General features: G+C 42.3%; 1 protein-coding gene across 3 annotated transcripts in view; it reads right to left on the bottom strand.

Moving 5' to 3' along the window:
• Positions 1-24,803, bottom strand: part of ARMH3 (armadillo like helical domain containing 3) — a 124,339-nt gene that overhangs the window by 19,517 nt on the left and 80,019 nt on the right. For all 3 annotated transcript variants that reach the window (XM_035133314.2, XM_035133312.2, XM_035133313.2), the window contains one exon: positions 11,225-11,303. In XM_035133314.2, the coding sequence (XP_034989205.1) occupies positions 11,225-11,303 (79 nt within the window). The remainder of the gene's footprint in view (positions 1-11,224; positions 11,304-24,803) is intronic.

Raw genomic sequence — 24,803 nt, 5'->3', positions numbered from 1 at the left:
TGATTGGTTTAAAAATCTCATGTCCACGCAAATGTTACCAATCTTATTTATTGTTCTATGTATGTTTTGTTTTAGGACCCCCTAAAAGTCCCGAGTACCAGATATTCCCCCCAGTAATTTCTGCAATTTGTGAATGCAGGAGATCACTAAATGCTTGAAGTCCTCACCCAGGTGCAAGACAGCTTAGTAGTGTAAAATGCAGGCTGAATCAGTTTCTTGGCCAGGAAAGTAATGGACAATTGACACAAACAGTTACTTTGTGCTGGGCAGCAGAGGAGTGTGAGCTCCTCCTCCCATGAGCAGAAACAAAGGTCAGGTTTAGGAAGGGACAAACATTTCAGCTAAGCTGATAGTAGTTTGGCCCATTATCCACAATGTGTGGCAGACCTCTGAGGCAAAATCAGGGCAGTTCAGAACACCATACCTGTCTGATTCTTTTCTTTTAAAACACAAACTCAGGTGGCACAAAGAAAAAGAATGGTCTGGAACACTGGCTGTGAATGTGCAAGTGATCTGATCTTATCTTCCATACGGAGATGGACATATCCTAGTTAAACAGCATATTGTAACTTGGCAAACTAGAAAGCAGGGCAGGGTAAAATCTGGGAGGTAGCTCTGTCATCTGTCAAATGAAGAATCAGAACCTACTTTTGAATAAGAATTAAGCAGCTTTAGGAAGTCCTCTAGATCTGGAACTTTTGGGCATGGAGGATGTAGTGACAGATTCTGCTGTCCCATACCAAATTCCCTTTAAGGGGGAAAAATAGAGACTTAATTATTTCAGGGGGATGGAACTACGTATCTGTGAGACCATCTGCCTCTTTGTCAAGAAGATAAACTATTGTCTAGCTTATGGGAGGGAGCTTTGTTTTATTTTGATTGTTTGCTTGCTTCACTGGAGCAAAGCACTCAGAAGCTGCTACTGGTGGCAAGAGGAATGGTTGCCAGGCAATCATACGGTACGTTCAACATAGACCCTGCATATCGTCTGCACATCGTCAGAAGAGGGATAGAACCATATACCTGACCATCTTGCTGACTTTCAGATTCCAAGTACTGTTAACAGAAACCAACGCGCTTCCATTTTTTAAAAAGCTATTGGTGTAAAACTAAAGACATCAGAGAGCAAAAATATTTTATTTGTGAAGTTGAGAGACAACCAATTTTGTTTGCAACAGTCCAGCTTTTAAGGCACTTCACCCACGTTGGTTCTGCCCAACAGATGGCTCTTAACCAGGAAATGAATCAAGCAAGGTAGCAATGACATCTAGGAGACAGCAGCCTAGCAGTCGTTCCCCAGCCTGTGTATTGGGAAATTGACAGGAAGGACATGACTCCCCACCAGAGGAGAACCAAGGGCTAGAAAAACTGGGTAATCTTAAAGTGACAGGCTGGCATAGGGCATGTTTTCTTCCTCACTTTGGTCTGGGCACCATGGGCCTCTAATTAGCAAAGATAGGGAAGAGAACATGGTAAGAAAAAGCAGCTCTGTAAATACCTTGAACCCTATTAGAAAAATAGAGCCATCCCTCCTCCTGGTGTCCAGAATTCATCTTTCACCAGGAAGAGGTACAGCAGGTGAAAACTATCCCTCTCTACCTCAAGAAGAAGAGAGGAATGTCAGTACAATGGTCCATTTGTTTGGCACCTGCATACCACCCTTCTGACTTGCCCTGCTCTCTTTAAACTAAAAATGTGGTTGCTCTCCATATAGTTATTTATTTATACATTATTTATACCCACCACTTCCCTTGACGGGACTCAATACAGCTATTTCAATTTAACGAAATAGTGGCCCTTTTTTGCACCTAGTTCTCCATTAATCTGCCAATATTCAATCTCCTGGCTCTCCAGGACAGATACAACACAGAACAGTGACACATCTCAGCCGAGATATGCAGGATTCCCTTCATGTGGAATGAAAAGCATCCCTTTGGGCACCTAGGGGCTGACAGTCTTTGCTGGCTAACACTTTGAACTAAATTCGCAGCATCTGAAAGTAAGAGGCAAACCAACCACCAAAGCAGCATTCATGCTCCTGCTTTTATGTTGTGTCCCTACAGACACTGCACCTTTTTGCCTCACAAGCATTTGTTCTGATGCTCCCGGAGACACAGTGGTTGATCTGCCTCCCCCTCCTAGGAAGGAAATAAAAATCAGATGACCTAGTTTGCCACCATGGGGAATAGATGTCACCTACACAGCGCATATAATCCAGGGGAAAGCAACGAGCAGGCAGGTGGCGTCAGGAGGGCAGCTTACATAGCACCTGCATGTCATGCTACTGAAGTCAATGCCTGAAAGCAGTCAGTGCTTATTGTCTCCTTGGTTTCAGGAAAGGTTTAAAACTGGGGGGGGGATGTGATAGAAAATACAGGTAATCAAATGCTCGCAAAAGCTAACAAGCGACAGCTCCTTCTTTAATATCAGATGCAAAAAGTTGTAATTTAATCTGTTTTAAACGCAGGCTCTTTTGATTGTTCTTCAGTGGCACTTTAACCAACTGGAGCAGATGGTTAATGGCAGGGCTAATCAAGAGTATCACTTTGAACTTGACAACATCCTCCATCACAAAAATCTCAGTGAGCTTCACAAGTCCCAACACATTAAGCCTCAGTGTTAAGAAAGCCACAAGTACTTCCTGCTCCAACAGAAGGAATTAAATTATGGAAGTTATTAGGCATTTTTCTACGAGCAAACACAAAGATAATAAAAAACAGAACTAATGAGTGTGCTCTGAGCACTAGCCTGTAACCCAGTGAATTCGGATTATAAATAGAAAATAGGTTAATAATCTGCTATGCTACTCTTGAGTTGATGCTTAGGGAGCAGCAGTTTTACTACCATTGAACCTACCCTATCACAGAGGCTCATGGCAAGTTTCAATATACCAAAACAGTAAAGAAAACCATCTCTGAAAGAGTACCTAAAACACATCACACAACACTTTGAAAGCTGTTCAAAATAGCAGACTTGTCTCTCAAAATGTTTCTGCCTGCATCCTCATGCAGACTTAAGATAGCACACCCTATTGTACGGGACAGCTAGGAACAAATATGTTGACCACTAAACTCAGCTTGCTATTCTGACACCGGGACAGGCATTCCATGCTGGATGTCTGGCGCTGCATACCAGGATGTCTTTATTTCTCACCATGGGCGTACCCAGGATCAAAACTAGGGGGGGGCAAGGGGAGGGGCCACAAAGTGGGCGGGAACAGCGAACTCGCGCTCCGCCGGGCTGTGCCCCTCCCTAGAAGCAGGGCTGGTGGGCGGAGGCGGAGCCCAGCCCAGCGGAGCGCGAGTTCAGCGTTCCCGCCCGCCGCGCCGCGCTCCCTGGTTCCCCGCCGCGCTTGGCCTTGCCTGAGGGCGCGCCGGGGAGCTGGAGGGAGGGTGCGGCGCGGTGCGGCGGGAATGGCGAACTCGCGCTCCGCCGGGCTGTGCTCCGCCTCTGCCCACCAGCCCTGCTTCTAGAGTAGGGCAGCTGCCCTAACTTGCCGAATGGTGGGTACGCCCTTGTTTCTCACTGTATATTTTCAACTGTCTTAACTCTTGACCTCCATATCTATATCTGTACAATAAAAAACACCTGGTGTGAAAGGATCCCTTGTACCCCAACCACTGTCTTTTAACTGCACATTAGAAACACAGAATATGAACATCCTTAGCAGCAAAAAGATCCTCATTGATTAGTCCTGCTTTAGTCCCCCCCGCCCTGCCGTCATGTAGCACAAAGTGCTTTCTGACCCCAAGTGCTTGGATGGGGCAAGAAGTATCTATAAAACAAGAGATTAATTGGTTCAAGTTAATTAACTGAAGTAACATCAAAGTTAATTATTTGAAATAACTAGATTACCAACAAGCAACAGCCATTAAAATAATTAGCAGTAAAATGGTAAAGATTTGTTTAAGAATATCCCAACATACAAGATGTGTGGCCAGGAGTTGGAGTTCAGTAAAAGGTAAAGGGACCCCTGACCATTAGGTCCAGTCGTGTTATTGGCCGAGGGAGCCGGCATACAGCTTCCAGGTCATGTGGCCAGCATGACAAAGCTGCTTCTGGCGGACCAGAGCAGCACACAGAAACGCCATTTACCTTCCCGCTGTATTTATCTACTTGCTTATTTATCTACTTGCACTTTGACGTGCTTTCAAACTGCTAGGTTGGCAGGAGCTGGGACCGAGCAACGGGAGCTCACCCCATTGCGGGGACTCGAACCACCGACCTTCTGATTGGCAAGCCCTAGGTTCTCTGGTTTAACCCACAGCGCCACCCGCGTCTTGGAGTACAGTAGAAACAAGCAAACCACACACAAAATAGATAGGAAAAAATATAGGGTGGAATCCAACATAGCACTAAGGCAATTGTTGCATCAGTGCAAGGACTATTGCTTGTGCAATGGAACGTTCTCCCACCTGCCCTGCTCTCCTCATGCATGCTTCTTAAATTTGGGGAGGGTGTGGGGTGTGCACAGGAGGTGGAGAGGGAGGGAAGTTTCACAGTGCAAGCGAAAATTCTTGTGTTCACTTTGATGCATTAGTAGGTTACCACCTATAGTTTCTAAATTCAAACCTCTAAATTCAAATTTAATCTATACCAGGATATAGTCATTGCCATTGTAAGAGTTGCGGCTACTCTTGAGTAAGGATGCCCAGGTCCATACTTGTCTTTAAAGATTTTATTGTGCATAGTATTTACAGAAGACATGACCTCCTAGTCACTAGCAGAATCCGGGAGTGGACGTTTCCTGTTGTGTGACCAGCATAAGAGCTTGGGCACCCCGAAGCGCCTCCTCCCGACCTTACGTTTAGTGGCGCGCCTCAATTCAGGCGCTGGAAGGGGCTGCGTATTCCTCTCTACCTGTTGGTCAGGGCGGTGCAAGGGCTCTCCCACATCACTGAGCCTTGCCTCCTCCATCCCGCTAACTTCCTCATCTCTCCCACCTGACCCGCTGCTGCTGCTCTCACTGGTCAGCAGGATGGGGGGAGCTTCCCTGTAGGAAGGTCCCCTGACAGCCATGAACTGGCTGGAGAAAGAGGAATGATGGAAGGAACCAGCTGGAGAAGGCTCAAAGCCCAGGGAGTGGTGGTGGGACAATGATGAGTGGTCAGAGGGAGAAGACTGGGAAGAAGAGGTGTTAGAAGCTGAAGAGGTATCAGGACTTAGTGAGCTGGGAGAGTCTGTGGCAGAGAGAAATCCAGAATCAGAGGCAGATGTTGAAGCAGGACAGTAGGATGAAGGAGGCCAAGAGGCAGAAATGAGTCAGGCTGGTGAAAAGTCACAGGTGTCTCCCCTTCTTGCTGCAGCAAGCTCCCTTCCCCACTTGTCTCCCAGAATCAGAAGAGATAAGAAAAGTTTGGAGGAGAGGTTGACTGCATGCAGGTGCAGTCTTTGATTGCTTTGATTTTCATGGAGGAAGACCATTGGGAATGAGCTGCTCTGCTCATTAGGCCTGACACACAACCAAGTCTGTGGAGGCCATGTTTTTTGCTAATAGAGAGTTAACTCCATTTTTGAGCTGTGTGATTACTTACTAGCACACTCCTGTGACACGTGAACTACTAAACACCAATAGCACAGGAAATGTATTCTTGCCTAGCCAGTTTATTGGGATTGTGTACCTAGTACCTACCTAATGCCCTAGCCTCAACAGGCCTCCCCGCTGAGTTAGTTTCCTGGTGGACAAATCTCAAAAGGAGGAACCACTGCTAGCTCCCCTCCAAGACCCTTTCTGAGGATCACAGGACTCCTCAGTCTCACTCCTAAAATAAACCCCACATACACCCCAGGGAACCACACTGGGATGGTGGGTGGTGGAGGAAGGAGAACAAACACTTAATGGGGTTGAACAGGAAGAAGAAAGGGGCTGGAAAGAAACTAATGAAGAAGAAAATTAATGTTTCACGGCAGGAGACAGAATGAGAACATGGAGAGGAAGGAACATGCTCAACCAAACTGGATAAAAAAAGAGTTTAGAAAAAATTGGAAAACACACACCATATAGTCAGAAGATAAACAGCTATATAGAGGCAGTCAAACCATCACCTAGACCACCCACGGACTGGGTTGGCTTGGTGGGCAGAATGCCTCCTCCCTTTGGAGATGAGGCAGAAGACTTGGTTGGAACCTGCATGTCACATCTGGTGGGAAGTGTCATCCCATCAGAGGAATAGCTTCCATCCTGATCTTGCAAAAATTGTAATCTTCTCACTGAGCTGATCATAATGGGCAAAGTTAACCTAATGTGTCCCATCAGTGGAAGCCCTGTGCAAGGACTTCTGCTTGTGCACCCTCTCCTCCCTCAGCATGCACCTTGAATGGGGCTCAAGGGCAGGAGAAACCTCAGAATAGCACACCGCAGTAGGAGAGGGGGGATTGCTTCATCTGGCAAGCTGCAATGCTTGCACAGATGGAACATTTGGAGGAGCATGACATTGAATTCCACCCATCACATATGTACTCAGGGAAACTTGACAGATATTTTGGAAATTTAATGACTTGCAGTAACTGAATTCAATTAATTTTAATTCAAGTAATTAAAAAAATTAATTTACCTTGGCATCTCAGACAGAAATCTGTAATGTGTGTTCCCCTTTAGTTATCAAAAGGAAATATTTTTTGCTTCTGAACTATGAAGATCTTTCCTAAACTGTCAAGCTACAATAAGTCCTATACATAGATACAAGTGAGTGATAAACTCAGAAAACATCATTGCCAAAGTATACTTGCTGCCCTGAAAAGCCTTGATTCTTCCATGTAATTAAAATATAACTAAATTAGAAAATGCATTTATGAAATGGCTGAAAAACCAGGGAAAGGAGGAATCAACTCTCCTTGGACGATAAACTGCCTCTGGTATATCGCAAGCCGATCCTGTCTCCAATATGGCTTTTCTGCCCATTCCATCCTGCTCCAGTGACATTTGTTTTATTGTATCCAATACATTAAATTTAATGGAAGCCACTAAAAGGCACTAAAGCAATTGCTCTGAGGCTTCTCTCTCTCTCTCTCTCTCTCTCTCTCTCTCTCTCTCTCTCTCTCTCTCTCTCTCTCTCTCTCTCTCTCTCTTGTAGTTAAGCAGGGATATTTTTGGGACACAATTAATGTTGTCATATGCATGCTCTAAAGCTGTCACAAGGTATTACATAAGTCATGTGTGCTACTCGAACAGTAAACTAGCACAATGTGTACTAGAAGTAATAAAACCACCACTTCAGCAAGCTGATATCATCCATGAGCTTGGAATTCAAGCCCCAGAAAACAAAGGTTAACATTCCGGAGTACACTTCATATTTAAATGAAAGCTGGACATTTATGAAATTCTGGTGGTATTTTGGTGAGTGTGTATGAAAGAGCCTGTAGTACTAAATACATATGCACAAAGACATTTACGGATATATGACCTGACCATGATACAAATTAACAATGGCTTGAAAAAGCTTGAACATATTCATTCCTGCTCAAAATACCAAGAACAGCCACTTAAAGCAACTACTATATTAATTTATTTGTAGCTGGGGACTCAGTACATACCCAGATGTAAAGAGAACAGAGCAGAGCACTTAGGATCATGGTGGGGATATGTGAGCTTGCAAACAGCAACTCCTAAGTTTATTTGCTTTTAAAAACTTGTTTGAAATAAACTAATGAAAAGCAGATGGAACAGAAGAAAATTTAGCTAGTAGCTTTACACAAATTATTATTACTGAGCAACAGAGCTCTTATTACATCACTAAGAGCTAAAATGTCATCAGATAGACAATCCCAGCAAAAGGTCTAAAGGTTTGAATCAGGGGAACTAGATAATGACAATGTGGAATGACAGCATGATATGGTGGTTTTGCTACAGTTGATTGAAAGAAACGGGGCACAAAGACAGAACTGGCTGAATACATCTGCCCTGACTGTGCAGCAAAAATTACAGCAGTCGCTTGAAGGTTTCCACAATATGGCTTGTTCTGGTCCATCTATTTGGGGGAGTGACCAGCAGAGTAACCCACACACTCTGAGGGTTAAACTTAATTATCCTCCCCACATCCACATCCAGTAGAGTAGAAAATGAAATGGAGGGACAAAAAAAGAGCAGGTATTGAGAGGCAAATGCACAGTGAACAATAAGAAGTACTCCACATATTATAAAATTGGGAAAGCCTGCATGTGGACACAAACTGAGAAGCATGTTAACTAAATCACAATGCCTAGATGCAAAAACTGCTTTGTGGAGTTGCCTGCATAGCTGGGGGGTTGGGGGTGGCACTTGACCACAATGACATTCCCTAGTTTTGAAAACAGCTGGATAGCCAGACCTTTCACCAGATATAACTTCTCTCATATCTACCACAATGTTGGTAGTTGTATGCTTAATAGTAGTAATGCTTAGAATAATCATGCCATTTTCTTAATTATTTATAAGTTACAAAATTGGATTTCTTATCAACTTGTAACAGGAGATGACCTTTTAAAAAAGCATATTCAGTGCTCACAACACACTACTGCCCAAAAAATATTGTGCTCTCTCTCCCCCCTGCTTTAGCCAATGTATTTAATATGATGTTCCAAATTACAGTGGTACCTCGGGTTACAAACTCTGCTAACCCAGAAATAGTACCTCAGGTTAAGAACTTTGCTTCAGAATGAGAACAGAAATCGTGCTCTGGCGGCACAGCGGCAGCAGGAGGCCCCATTAGCTAAAGTGGTGCTTCAGGTTAAGAACGGACCTCCGGAACAAATTAAGTTCTTAACCAGAGGTACCACTGTATTAACAGTCTGTGTGTACTATCTAGAGCCAGTGTGGTGTAGTGGTTAAGAGCGGTAGACTCATAATCTGGTGAACCGGGTTCCCGTCTCCGATCCTCCACGTGCAGCTGCTGGGTGACCTTGAGCTAGTCACACTTCTTTGAAGTCTCTCAGCCCCACTCACCTCATAGAGTGTTTGTTGTGGGGGAGGAAGGGAAAGGAGAATGCTTTGAGACTGCTTTGGGTAGTGATAAAGCGGGATATCAAATCCAAACTCTTCTTCTATCTAGTCAAGCTATTTGTTCAAAACACTGGAATATATATTTTAGCTCATCAGATTGGTTAAAAGCAGAAGCATTCAGAAATATTTAGCTTAAAAAATAAAAAATAGAGCCAAGTCCCATATCCAGAATGATTCCATGATTCTCATTGTAGAGGCCGATCAAAGGCCCTCTTATGCTGGACATATAGATTAATGCTGAATCAAAGAGAGTTGTTTCTCAAAACCTTTCCAGCATCTACGAAATGTAGGCCCTTCCTTCCTTTATTTTTTTTTGAAGGGTTGAAGAAAGGGGGCTCAAATGTTCACCTATTGTGTGGGGACAGTGACAGCAAAGGCTATTAACCAATGAATCCACCCCAGTCCAATGTAGCAATGACCAAGATAGCCAAGCCTGGTTGCCTTGACAACAGGTGCCAGATCCCTCCTATCCCTAATCTCTGATATCATGGTTTGTGGTGAGGGCAAAGCAAGTGGGTGGAAGGAGGTGGGAGTGGTTATTGCTTTGTTTATGTTCTTGGGGTTTTTTTGGCCTTGTATTTTTATGTTGTAAACTGACCTGAGGACTACAGATGATGGGGGCAGTATACAAATTTAATAACTAAAAATATAAACAAAATCATTACTCTCACTACCTGATCTGTGATTGGCTAGGTTCATTAGTCCCAGGATGATGATCCAGTTTTAAAAAAAACAGGCAGTGAATAGCAGTGAAGAGATAGGAAGGTAAACAAAATTTGAGTGTTCGCTGAACATTCCACCCCTTCTCCAAAGCTTTACCTTCATGCACAAAATTGAAGTGGCTACCATTTAGCATAGCCCTAGCCTAGACCTTCCTCCTTTGGGTGCCATCTGGAGGTCCCACCTCTTTTTAATTAACTCATCTCTATTTTGATCTTTCTGCCACTTCGGGGTAATGCTTCCATTTGAAAGAAGAAATCAAACCACTTCCCTGCTTCCTAATAATCTCTCCTCAAACTGCTCTGTGCATCAGAGCTGATTTCATTACCTGCCGCCTGCTGCTGCTGGTGGTTTTATTTAAAGCACAGGCATGTGGTGAAGAAAGAATTCAGCGTGACCTCCCTGAACTACTGGGGGATGAATGCTCAACTGCACTGACAGGGAGAAGCTGCTTCCCTTTCTTAAAACTAGCAGACTAAGCCAAGCATAGTTGTGAAGCCTCCCACATCCAGGGCCCCATTTTCAATTACTGCATGTGCTGAAAGGGTTTTTTAAAAAAGAAGTTTACGAAGCATAGGCTGATATAATCAACAGTGAACAGATGAATGAGAATCTGTAAAATACAACATCATAGAACATAGTAACAGGTACAGCAACTCCTGGCAAGAAAACTAAGTTGAATAGATTGTCTGGAGCTTGGCAGTACTCTTTCTGCAGAGGAACTGTACAAAGGAAAGCCACAAGATCAAGGATGCTGCATCACTAACCCAGACCTTCAGGTTATCTTGCAATGCATCAACGTAATAAATTGTAACTGAAGGGAAAGAAGGGTGGACCGAGGGTATGACTAGCTATTGCCAACCTTCAACATTCCTAAGCCCCAGTTCTCTCTCTGTGTTTTAATGAAATGGACAAGAAGGTCAAGCTTTTCCTCCCTGAAGCTATTTAACTTTAGGAAGGCCCATTTACACAGCTCTGACAGGCAAGGAAGTAGAGGAATCAGGTTGAATTATGAGAAAATAAAATATAACCCTAATTGCTCTCTCTATGAAAAATCTCCTCATTTAGAAATGTACTTAAAATAGCTATTCATGGCTTAGTGAATTCCATTACACTGAAAAGTCAGCATCAACTATTGCGTATGTTCAAATAATCCTAGCACTCCCCTAAATTAAGTTGCATTCCACTGTTTGCCAAGATCTCACAGCGCATTTCCAGAGTCATCACTTATCAAGGGCACACATTTGCAAATGAGAAACCACCTTGACCCTGCTGTGCATTCTCTTTCAATTCAGGGTAGTCTTGGGAAAAGTCTTTCTTCCTGGGCCACAGCTCTGCCTTCCTAGACTTTAACCATGTGGCAGCACATACCCCATTTATTGCTCATGTGCTGCTATTTTGAAAGCTTGCTAAACCCTAGCTCAGGATAATGTAATCCAATGCAGTCAGCTGGGACAGAGTAGGGTGAATTCTTCTGAACAGTGCACCATAAGGAATAACAGAACTAAAAAGATGCATGTAACTCACCTGTTCTTCTGAAAGCTGTGAGATGTGATTCACAGCTGCGTAAGACTCTATCTTTGGATTGAAATGGTTGATAATGGCTCTGAAACAGAGAGAGAAATTTTACATTCATGTGTGAAGGTCAGGGAGAGAAAATATTCCCTTGTTGCAAAGAAGCCTTTTCTTCTACTGTATTGCATAGCTGTGGTGTCATTTTAGCTGACAAAGCTTAAAATCAACAGCTTAAAATCTTAAAGCTTAAAATCAATATGATACTAATGACATTTCTGACGCAACTATAGCATCAAAGGTGGACAGCATGTAAGCAACCTTATCTGCAAAGTGCATAATAAACAAGTCACAGCTGATTGAAGATGCTGACAATAACAATATGATATTTCAAATAACTTCCACTTACTCCTCAGTACAATGCTGAATCCCCGTACAAGGCGATTAGAATCTTAGGAGTTAAGACAATCAAAATGTATTTTTATATATTGAGAATATTTCTAAACCACCTTCCATCAACAGATTGCAAGGCGGTATATAAAAGTGGAAATAAAATTAAGTCACACAACGTACAAATGCAATTTGTGACCAACACAAAATAAAATAAAACAAAGGCAAATGGAGATAAAGCATGAACTTCATTTTTTTCCCCAGGTTGTTAAAAGTCTCCCGGTTCTATGAATAGAAATACTGATTTCTTTATGGTAAGTGTGATAACAGCTCTTCTAAATGTAAATTGCTTTCATAGTCATAGCAGAGGTCAATACATTACATGAACACTAAGGAGATGAAGAAACGATCCAAACGATTGCCTACAAAAGCTGCACTTGTTTCCCTAACCTAAAACTTTTCTTAGTTCTTGGAACAAAGTTCTCTCTCCAAACCTCTTGCACACAGAACCCTTAGAATCCATTCCTTATTCCAACTACTAGAGAACATTCACATAAGCATGCTAAAATTCTTTATTTTGATAATTTTGCTTTTATATAATCATTGTACAGAATACAGTGTCCCATAATGAGCAAAAGGGGACAAGCAAAACCATTTGTAAAAAAGACAGCTGTATTCATCCAATGAGAAGGAATTGGCTCTCAGCCCACTATGCTTTATCAAGGAGATTAGTGCCAGGGTAGGAATAAAGTTCCCAAAAAAAAACCAACTTACCTGTTTGCACAAGCTTTTTTTAAAAAAAACTCTTGACTCTTAATTTTAACTTGTTTTTGTTTTGCACACTCCTTAGTTTTATTTCTGATACAGCTTTGTTTTGCTATAAGATTTTAATTATATATACATATTTCAAGCTCGAAGAGGCAAATAGCCACCTGAGTCAGCAAGCTTATTTGGAAAAAACACTGGTGTGGGTATAGAGAGAATACATAATGTGGGTGTGGATATTACATAATGTGTAGCCTGACCATTACTCTTTTCCTAGTGAGCATTCATATACTTAAACTGTTTCAGCAGGAAGACAGAGGACACCCAACCCTGGTTATGTCCATAGAACTCAAGTACTCCTTCAGTGTACTTGCTTACAACTTCCTCCGGATACTGGTGGTAATACAGGTAAGAGTCAGCAGGCCTAACATTACTACTACTGTTGCTTCATGCAAACAACAAATAGATTTTATGAGAGCACTGGTTTCCTCTTGAACATGAACATGATGTGTACTACCCTGACTCATAATATCAAATTGTGGGAAGAATCATAGCTCAGTGAAAGAGTACATGTGATACAAGCAAAAAGATCCAAGTTCAACCTGACATCTCCAGGTGGGCTGGGAGAGACACATGAAATTCTGGAGAGATGCTGCCAGTCAATGTAGGCAATACTGAGCTAAAGGAATGAATGAACTGCCGCTGTATAAACAGCATTCTGTGCTCTAAAAGTTTAAATATGGGTACTTGTCCAAGTAAGAAATTTGCTCTGGAGTACACTGCTATGTTTCTGTGTGCTGCTCTGGTTCGCCAGAAGCGGCTTTGTCATGCTGGCCACATGACCTGGAAGCTGTACGCCAGCTCCCTCGGCCAATAACGCAAGATGAGCGCCGCAACCCCAGAGTCGGTCACAACTGGACCTAATGGTCAGGGGTCCCTTTACCTTTACATTGCTATGAGATAATTTGCCTCTGAGCAAATAACTCAATTGGATAAGTTTCTTGTTACCATGCTTCTACAAATCCGATATAGGCTATAATCAAGACAATTTTGACTTAACTCTCTTAAAATGCATCCTCCTCACTGTTTCAATTCCAGAAGTAGGTGAGCAAAACAGAATAAAGCCAGCAAAAAATATTTTAAAATCTGTACTAATCCCCTTGTACACAACTGAAGCTGGGTTCAATTGGCTCTTCCCTTAGCAATGTGCTTTATTCACAGTACCCCAACTTCTAACTTCTCATAAAGTCACTGAACTGCACATTAGTATAAACACAAAAACCCTGTTTTAGGCAGCACTGTGCTTTAAAGATGCATCTATTCCATGTTATTCTACATTTCTTTTTCAGATTAATAATGCAACTGTGAGGCAAATTATCTAAGAATTAACTACTCAAGAGCAAAACTATCATAATTCAGGTCTCTGCTATGGATCAAGAATACCCTGGACAGGTCTCCTAATTTATAGATTAGCCACAAACAGGATATTGATTCGCCTTAAACTCAGAGCTGTTTGAGACAGACACTATTTTCCATGGCAAATGAACGTCAAAGTAATTTTCTTACACACAACTGGGCAGGAAACAACCTTGTGCTAAGGCACCTTTGACTAGCACATATTTCATCGCTAAAGTGGCAACACAAATTCACTGGAATTCTGCAACATTAATGAATTTGCTTTAGCACAAACTGAAAGTCAGCCTGCTGAGAGACAAAGGCAGACTTTTCATCTGCAAAAGAACACACCTGTTTGGCAGGAAGCTTCTGATTAGAAAGGCAAGCAATCTTCAAGCAAGTTGGGGAAAGCCAGGTTTATGTCTCCTTCATTGCATAGAAGATGCATTCAGACATAATGCTGAGCCAAGAGGTATGGTTTGTTTAATCACACTGGGCAAAAGTTCCATGTTTGTGGCTTGTTTTTCCCACAAAAGTAATGTTGGCTTCAGATCATGGTTTGTATGGAGGGAAGCAAACCATGAGAACTGATTCAGATGTAACGCTAAGTCAACTGCAGTTTCCCTGATCCACTGTGGCAGGAACAAAATGGGAATGCTCAAACTGTGTGCCCCTTTTCAAACTTTTAACATCCCTAACATGTTTTAAATGAGCCATAAAGTAACAGGAATCTATTCTTTGTTGCTGTTGTTGTTTTGTTAAACCTGGGCAAAAAAGCCAGAGTTAGTTGCTCCAGATTTTTGGGGTTCTTTCCACCAGTCAGCTATGCAGGTAATGACAGGTAACGAGTTCCACTAATTCCTTCTTCTTTACTTAGTTGGTCCATAAGCCAACAAAAGTTATCATCTCTCTATTTCCACACCCCCTCAAGTTTTGTTCTGTTTCTAACCTAGTTTTATCTGCACACCTAAAGCATAAGCTCTTCAGCTCTTAACTCTTTGCCAAACCACGGCATTATTCACATACCATTGTTATAGAAAATTATACACTGTGCCCCTGCCCCAAGAAAAGCACCTCTTCTTCTGCTGTGCTATCCTCACTTATTTGGACCCCCCAGAAACCTGCTCTCTTCTCTACCCATCTCATCCCAGAAACCCCTAGCATTTACATCAATAATCACTTTAAAACCCTCTAATTGTGCCCAACTTCCTAGCAGTTACAAAAATAATCACTTAAAAACCCTCTACTTGTGCCCAACTTCCTCTCCCCCACCCGCTTTCCATACTCTTACTAGAGAATTGGGATATTTTACAGCATATGCTTGCTTTTCTGCTTAGCTGCTGCTTTTACCTATAGTTGCCAGAATAATGAACAGTTCTGAAGATTTATTAGCACCATAAATTCTGGTTAGGATTAAGTGCTTTAAATAAATTGTTTCATTAATTTTTTCTTGATAAAATCCACTGCTCTCCTCTGGAATACTCTTGTCTCAGGCCTCTTCAATTCTCTTTAAAAAGAACATCAGACTTCAGTAGCACTTGAACACCAGCATTAGCACAACATTCAAAATTCCTCTCCAAATGTTAAGGTTGCATGTCTGAAAAGTGCACACAGGCGTGTCAATCAGGGAATATGGTAACAGAACATCCCACCATAAGCCAGCTGGCACACAAAACCCAATCTATAATCTTTAAACAATGGCCTAATAGTGCTGTAATGGGCAACCCTGAGCACAGAGGTTGCTAACATTCTGAACCAGCTCCCATGGCTTTTGCCATTGTGAATTCAAGTCAAGTAAACCATTCAAGCAGCAGCCAAAGAGGAAGCTGTTGCTGCAGCTAGGACTTTCCTCCTGACCCAGCTTTAAAGATAAGCCTGCTGTTCCTCTGTGCAAAGTGTCAGGGGGTTTTCCCTCCTCAGTAATGAGCATAAAAATAAACCAGTGAGTTTACAATTTAAAAGGAGGGCTCCACTAGCCACAAAAATAAACTGCAGGGGGGGGGGGGAAAGCAAAACAAAGGGATAGTTTCATCAAACAGTATAAGCAGATTCTTTTTAAGGGTACAGAAAAATATTTGAGTCAGCAGTGTTGTCAGATGGTAGGAGAAAGCAGCCTGTTACACCTGTTCATTCCTGTCAAGTAGGGATGTATCCTTTGTGTGGTAGATGGGATTCTGTGTTGAGGGAGCCTCACATCCCATTTTAAAGAAGCAGGGGGGAAAGTACAGAAGAGAGCCTGCTTGTGTAGGCTGAACCTTCAGCAGCTTTTCAGCCTCACTTGTTTTCATCTGGCTCCGTTTGCTTGCGACAGGGAACACACTGAATGATTTTGATTCCTTCCCTGGCACTCAATTTTCTATCTCTCATCACTTTCTGGTTATTAAGCAATTCAGTCTATCTCTGTGGCTTGAAGAATAAGCTAATTTTCTGCTGCAACGCATGGCTGTAGATTTAAGATGAGTGATGTATCCGAGTTATCATCCCCCACCCCTCTTAAATCACTGCTCTTTGACTTCTGCCAGAGTAGATACCGTGTTTCCCCCTTTTTAAGGCGTAGTCATAAAATAAGCCATAGCAGCATTTCTAAGCATTTGAGAAATATAAACCGTACCCCGAAAATAAGCCATAGTGATAGGCGCTGTGCGGAAGAGATCACTGAGCTCCCCGAGTCAGCAGCAGCAACGCCGGCCGCAGCAGTGTTTGCTGAGTCCTTTCTTGCTTTTGGGACTTGGTTACTGTGCTGGCTTGGGATGGTGTGTGTGCAATTGCTGTTGCTGCTTCGTGTTTTTCAGCTGGATTCTCTGGGTTCTAAGCACTTTCCCCCGTTTGTTTGTGAAGCAGCACTCGGCTGCAGCCCCTGCCTCTCCCGACGGCTGCATGAATGCGAGGCTGGATTTGATCGCTATCTCCTTTTCCATTTCTTTTGTCTTTGAGCACCCGGCCCCGCCCCCTCTCCCCTTCGTGGAATGAAGAACGGAGTTTTAGCAGCATTTCCTCATTATAAAAAAAAGGTCAGGAACTTTTACTTTAACCTCAAAAATGGGATATTTCCTCTCTCTAAAAACAACTCTGACCTGAACACCAATATAACGGGGGTAGATCACCTCCAGTTTATAAATCCGCAAGTAGATCGCAGTCTCCTAGAAGTTGGGCTCTATACTTTGGCTGATTGCAAGCCTTTGCATCTTTAAAAAACAAAAACCATGCGCTTCTCAGTCTTAATTTTCCTTTAATTCATCCCCCTATACCCTCCTCCAACCATTGCCTCCTTCCATTCCTTACCCCCCTCCCTCTCTCCCCACTTCCCTCACTCCTGTGCGATCTCATTTAGTCATATACTTGCTTTTTCTGTTGTGTTGTCTATTTTATATTTAATATTATTACCCTTTATGATGTTATTTTTCCCCTTGCGATAATTATTTATTTTTTATCTTTAACTAACTTTCCTTTCCATATTTTTCCATATATAACTCAACACTTTCCCATTCCTTCTTAACTCTTTGGATAGAGTGCCCCCCCATTATTGTTGTTAATTTTACAATTCCTGGATTTTTTATGGAACCGAACAGCTCGGGTGCTTCAGAATGTGCCTTCTGTTGCTACAGGGCTATGGGGCTTCACTATTTGACCCCCCCCCAGGTTGGGATTTTTAAAGTAGTTCTGTGGGTCCCAGGGCACAGAATCACCCCCGATCCTTTCCTTTGTCTAAACAGACCTATTCCCCCCTGACTTTGGAAGGCTGTGCTTCAAGGGTGATACCAGGGGTTTTTTAAGACCTGCGCCTCTTAAGGATTGTTACAGTCCATAACTTCCATTGCTTTCTACAGGGTTGGGGGTTTAAAGCACTGCCACCCCCACCCCACCCTGCAGGCGCTCGGAACTGGCAGCGCCAACAACGCGCCCAGCAATGTGCAGAAGAGAGCACCGAGCATCCTGAGCCAGTGGGTCCCAGTTGTACCAGCACTTTTTTTTTAAAAAAAAGACACCCCCTGAAAATAAGCCACTGTGTGTTTTTTTGAGGGAAAAAAGTTATAAGACGGTGTCTTAAAAAAGGGGAAACACGGTAGCAGAGGTCCAAAGATTAACCACTTCAGTGTGACCATTTACCAGTCACAATGCATATAAAGCAGGTATTCACAGCAACCTTTCACATAGCGTATCTGTCACATGTCGGCAAGAGCTTTCCTATGGAAATAAAACACCTCTGCACTCAATGAGCCATAATGAGTTCACATTGGACAATAACAGTGCCTGATTGGGACATATATTCTTTAAACATCCATAAACTGATGTTTATGGATCAGACACAAAAATACATTCATTTACAAAGCAGTTGTTAGTAAAGCTAATGGCTGATTAATTCAGAGGGAACCCTGGGAAGCAGGGCCACTCCATCAACTCTGTTGGAAGACCAACTCCATCAGGCTTATTCCTCAACCACCACATGGCAGCAACCATTCTATCAGGCCAAAGCAGAGAAAGAGATGAGAGGAAGGGCCTTTCTACCTGCTCTGCTATGAGAACATCAGCATTTCGGCTTATCCTCTCCCTAAAGAGCTAATCCTTAAACTCAGATAATAATTGGTGTGTGCTTGCCTCCTCTTCCTTTCTCATCTCTTTCTCCTTTTGTATTGTGTTGGTTGTGTCAGAAACTGGCAGGCAGGGACTGTGTTGTTTTTATTATTCACATGTTAGCCAGCCAGTTAAAAATCCCAAGCATTCTGGATCATTCACCAAGACACCCTTTACTTCTGCCTAAAGATTTGAAGCCCAGGAGGCTTAAAAGCAAGCAAACAGACCATGGGGATTTATTCTAACCAACCACAGACACCAGTGCTCCTCTTTGGCACCTTAACTATGCCTTTGGGTACAACATAAATAAGTCCACTTTGCACCGCTCATCTACTACATGTACTTCGTCCATATTTCCCAATGGCTAGCTGTTAATTTCTGTAGAAGCCCCCTAGCCTGCCAAATAAATTTTCAAGGTAAACATATGAAATAATAAACATATGAAATAATTATGAATCATGTCATTTTTTAGATGGTGCAAACAATTGCCATGGGAGGTACCATTATTTCTTTAGCCTAAATATTGGGCAAGGCAGTGAACTTGTCTATAAAAAGCATAAAGGCAGATGTATTATGGAGTTCATACACACAACTCTATACTGTGCTTGGCAAAGGATATGTGAAGCAATACCTGTTTTTCAAAAGCTTTCCATTTTGTTTGGTCTACCTTGCACGCAGTGACCAGCCCCAACAGCCAGCCCTGCAATGGAGCAAAGTTGCCATGCTTAAGCAAGGGTGGGAATAGCATGGTGCCTACATTGCGATCGGTTATTGCAGACGGACAGCTGGAAAAAACGTCTGATATGAAGGGACACATTCAGACACAGCTACATATGCACACTCTTCCAACATTCAGCTGTCGGAGACAAAAGTCCTGAAGCAAAAATGTACACAGAGGCCCACTCCACATAAGAGTCTATGGTGCGTATTGGTAGCTACATACGGCTAATTATGGCTCTAAGGCAGAATGCTGGCTACCACCAGCAGAACATAGCAGCTACCGTGTTTCTCCAAAAATAAGACACCGTCTTATATTTATTTTTCCTTTAAAAAAAATGGTGGCTTATTTTCAGGGGATGTCTTATTTTTTTAATTAAATGTCCAGCCTCGCCTCTTCCTTGGCACCCTCCAGAACTGTGCCTATCACTATGTCTTATTTTCGGGTATGGCTTATATTGCGCAAATGCTTAGAAATCCTGCTACAGCTTATTTTATGGGTATGTCTTATTTTAGGAGAAACAGGGAATGTATCTCTTCTCATTATTGAACTGCAATTGATTCATGGTTGTCACTATTTAACACTGCTTCTCCTTGGGGCAGTTTCTCTTTTATACAGGCATGCTTGCCTCAGGCTACAGATGGGTGAGAATGGGCCTCTCTGTGTATCTAAAACCCAGGGTGGCTAACCCATGATCCTCCAAATGTTGTTGCAACTGCATTGGCCATGCTAGCTAGGTTAGGGGGGGGGGGGACATCTAAAGGGTCATAGGCCAGTTGCCCTTGCCCTAGACACTGCTTTCTAGAAATCTCACCAGGTGGTTACATGGATAATTGCCTGCATGTTTCACTGAGTGAAATATGAAAGAAGGGTTAGATGTGGTAGGAAGAGAAGATGCTGACTCACTATCTGGAGGCAGCTGCTGGGCGAAACAATTTAAAAGTGAGCTTCACGCATATCAGCTTTAACACAAAACATTATAATCTCTCGTCCTATTGGCTAATATAACCAAAGACTCAACAGTCTCCCGGCTGAAATTGTTATTAATTTGGAAGAATGTTTTTCTCTCTTCTGTAATAAGGTTTCCTTACTCAAATTGCTTTGCTAAACTTATACCGTGATAAACAGGCTCAGTGGTCTGCCTTACTCCTACTCATTGCTCGTCACACACTACAGCCTGCGTAATATGGGGTGTGAATGAAAACACATAGAAACACCTTTTATGTTCTTTGTGTCCCTTTCTGGCTGATTACACCGTGATGATGAAGGTAAAAGGCAAATTAAGGTTCTGGCGAAACCTGCATTCTAGGAGAAGGTAACTGGAGGGATGGGTCACTAGGGGTGAGCATTAGACCAGTGTTTCCCAACCTTGTGCCTCCAGCTGTTTTCGGACTACAATTCCCATCATTCCTGACCACTGGTCTTGCTAGCTAGGGATGATGGGAGTTGTAGTCCAAAAACATCTGGAGGCACAAGGTTAGGAAACACTGCATTAGACTATGTGATGGGACTCAACAGTGTAAGAATTACTACAAAACTTCAGGCACCAGTTCCCTAGTCACTTCGTAATAGGCACTGCTGGCAAACGTTGAGTCCTACTCCCACCCACCCCCTGCAACAGTAATAACTGTAAATTGGCTCATATGCTTCAAAATAAATCATAATGGGTTTAGATTCCAGCCCTCTGAGACTTAAAACATTTCAGAGTCTGGTGCTGGCAAAAAGCAAAAATATTTTAATTACTCTTTACGCTCATTAGTAGTCTAATTAGTCATTTTATTACATGCTTCTTCCCTTTAAAAAAGCATGACGCATCTGGGGTTCCTTTTGCTGTGTCTTGTGCAGATCACATGCCAGCTTCAAAATACGCCAAGCAATGAGTGACATTTAGAATGTTTATTCCACATTTCAGAGGGGCTGCCAGGTCAGTCAACAGAGATAATGCCTATCACAAAGCTTACACAATGTAAAGTGAAAAATAGAATGTGCGCAGAGATTTATTCCTCCATATGCTATGCTTGGCCTTCTGTATTTGACACAACGATTCATGTAAAGACTAGACTACCTTGAAAGGGCTCATCAACTTCATACTCTTCTTCCAGAAAGAAAACAATAGAGCCAGGCTTACAACATGCCCCATTATGACCCTGGGTTCCTCATACTAAAGTTTAAGAAATAGGAAACGTTTTTCTTAAGAACAGAGTAGCTTGTGTTTCACATCAGATAAATGACTGAAATAAAATAACATATGGAAGAACAGGCATGAAAAGCAGCCTTTTAGGAGCATCCAGTTACCATAACCAAAAAGTGATTACATTAAGAAAAGAAGAGGCCTTAAATGCTACTCAAGTCAAGTTCTGAGTCACTACCAGGCATATCAATATAGATTCTTGCATTGCAGGGGGTTGAATTAGATGACCCTTGGGTTAACCTCCTGCTCTATAATTCTGATTCTGTAGGTTTCCTGCTAGAGAGTGGCAGGATGCTCACAAGAGGTCTCTGACAACTACGGTACCATATTTCTGCGAAAATAAGACACAGTCTTATATTTATTTTTCCTCAAACAAAACAAAACACTATGGCTTATTTTCAGGAGATGTATTTTTTTCTCTCCTCCTGCCGTGGCCGGCATTGCTGCTGCACCTATCACTATGTCTTATTTTCGGGGTGTGGCTTATATTCCTTGAATGCTTAAAAATCCTGCTATGGCTTATTTTATGACTACGTCTTAAGGGGACGTAGGTGGCGCTGTGGGTTAAACCACAGAGCCTAGGGCTTGCTGATCAGAAGATCGGCGGTTCGAATCCCCGTGACGGGGTGAGCTCCCGTTGCTCGGTCCCTGCTCCTGCCAACCTAGCAGTTCGAAAGCACGTCAAAGTGCAAGTAGATAAATAGGGACCGCTCCGGCGGGAAGGTAAACGGCGTTTCTGTGTGCTCCTCTGGTTCGCCAGAAGCAGCTTAGTCATGCTGGCCACATGACCCGGAAGCTATACGCCGGCTCCCTCGGCCAGTAAAGCGATATGAGCGCCGCAACCCCAGAGTGGTCCGCGACTGGACCTAATGATCAGGGGTCTCTTTAACTTTACCTTAAACTTTGTTGTTACTAGGAGGTATCTACAACCTTTTTTTGAAGCTTCAATGACATCACATCTCACCCCCAAGTTTTTTTCTGTTGTAACACACTGTATAAAGATGATAGCCCATTTTAGAAATCATGTAATACAGCAGCCTTTGCCAAGCTGGTGCCCTTCAGTTCTGGACTACAATTCCCATAAGCTGCACTACTGTGGCTATGCTAGTGCTGCCACAATTCAACATATGTCGGTTGGGGTGGGGTGGGGTGGATCCTAACCCATTAGAATTATACTGTTTTTTTAAAAAATGGGAGAGCTGAGGGGCAGTGTTAGCCTGGTGTTCTAAAGCAGCTCCCTACTGAGTTTTCAGTTATTTGTTTGCACAGCATCAGCAATGTGCATTGCTGGGGAATAATTTACCAGAGAATATAGCTTTGTATGAGGAACTAATCCACATACTCACTGAGATATTTTGTAAACACTTCTGGAGGTTTATTTCCATCCCTTGTATTGACGAGCCATTTAGGAGACATGTAAGTTCACTATGGGTTTCCAATGCACATCTTGGGGGTCTGAATATGTAAGAAAGGCATTGGGGCTTGGATGCTCAGACAGAGTAAAAGACTTGGAAGTTGTCGACAACCAGCCAGAGACTCAGCAGAACTACAGGTGCAACTAACTAAAATGCAGATGGATCCAAATAAATGTGCCCTGGATTCCTTGTTCTGGCAAAGGTGTGTGTGTGTGTGTGTGTGTGTGTGCGCGCACACACACACACACACAGTTCAAGGATAGATAATACATAGAGTATTTCTTGGTTTTTCTTCATATATTTATCTTGGATTTGTAGCTCTGCAAAATTCACTTATCTGTGGATTCAAGCAACAGTCAACTTAAATGTTGTTTTTAAGAAGTTACAAGGTACATTCTTTCCACACACAACTGTACAACTTCAGAGATGTAGGGCAGATACCCATGCCTGAACTGCCATTTTCAGGAAGGGAGCCTGAGGAATCAAGGCAAATAGTAGTGACAAGTTCTAGACATTACTGACAACTGAAAAGAACCAAGTCACTAGGCCCAGATAGTATCCTTCCAAGAGTTCTTAAACAATTCAAATGCAGAATTGCTCATCTTCTCACAAAAATATATAACATGTTCCAAAAGTCAGCCTCTGAACAAAACGACTATAAGGTGTTCAAAGTTATGTCAATGTTTAAAAATGGATCCAGAAAATGGCAGGCTAGTTAGCTTAACATATATTCCAGATAAATTGTTGGAAAGCATAAAATTATCAAGCACAAAGGAGGACAAATCCTGCCAAAAAAGAAACAAGGCCTCTGCAAAGGAAAGTCCTGTCTCGTTAACCTTTTAGTGTTCTTTGAGTGTCAATAAGCAGTGTATAGGGGTAATCCAGTAGACACTATTACTTACCTTCACAAAGTCTTAAGTGGCAACTGAGATTTAGTGCAAGATATATATGTTGTTGAAACAACTGGAAATACTGACTACATTACTATCAGATTCAACCAAATTAGAAAGCTCTAATTCACACCTTGTATCAAAAGCTTTGGGGAACATTTTTTTTAAAATAAGCCTTCCTTAAAAAAATGTGAGAGAGGCCCAAATCTGTATAGGAACTGCATTGTGAAATACCTTTGTGTCTTATTATAAAATAACGCCATCAAATACAATCTCTGCTAACAGTTACAGAGAGCAAACGTAATAAACATTCCTCAGCCTCTCTGTTCCCAAGTTGTCTCCTTAAAAGACAGCCTGCTCCCACTTGATCTTGCCCATCTGTTGAGGTCTTCAAGAAAGGCCTCGCTCAGCTTCCTACAGGTATGAGATGTGCAGCTGAAAAGAATACAGGATAAGGCCCCCTTGGCTACAGCACACAAACTTGGTAGAATCATCTGGCTCCTTCCTTATTTGACCTTCTGACATTTAGAGTGTCTCACTTCAACAGGCCTTCAATATTTATTTGCTCTCCCTCCTCGCATTGGTGTTGATTTTTTTCCTGCTGCTCTTGCACTCTCTCTCACTATCTGTTTGAAATAACATTGTTTATTCTATTTTTTTTGTATGCAAATTTGAGGACATCTGGGTGGAAAATAAAATAGAAGTATTTAGCACCCTGTGGCTCCTAATACTGTTAACTGGTAGTGAAGTAAGGGCTGCCCTCTGCCTACATTTTGTAGAGCTGCTTCCTCTGTTTTCTAAAGCACAACATGATATTTAAAGAGGAAACAGCAATAGGATTTTAAAGGAGCAGCCAAAAAACTAAAAGCAAAACATGCTGTGTAAGAATTAATAATAATTAAAGTAAAGAAAAAGCCAGTGTAATTAGCATACAAAGACGTGGAATGGTCTAACTAATCATGCCATGAAGAAATTGGATAAAAAAGTATGCACTTTTATGGAGCAATTTAGCCTGGCAAGCAATTAATCCTAGAACTACTATGTTAAATGAATAGGTTTCCCTTTAAGAAGATTGCATTTATCACCAGTAATGTATTCCAAGCCATTTGTCAGATGATCACAGGCTTTACATTTGAGGTGGTTATCTAGCCCACACAGAAAAGTGATTTCTGACCGCCAGGAAAGAATGAGTGTGGTCTATACACTAAAGCAATGATAAACACCAAGGAATAAGAGTACAGTATTAGAGTCTTCCAAC

This window comes from Zootoca vivipara, chromosome 5 (assembly GCF_963506605.1).
Source record: "Zootoca vivipara chromosome 5, rZooViv1.1, whole genome shotgun sequence".
NCBI classification, from domain to species: Eukaryota; Metazoa; Chordata; class Lepidosauria; order Squamata; family Lacertidae; genus Zootoca; species Zootoca vivipara.
Note: the sequence above shows the minus strand (reverse complement) of the source record. Positions and strands in the feature narration are given on the sequence as shown.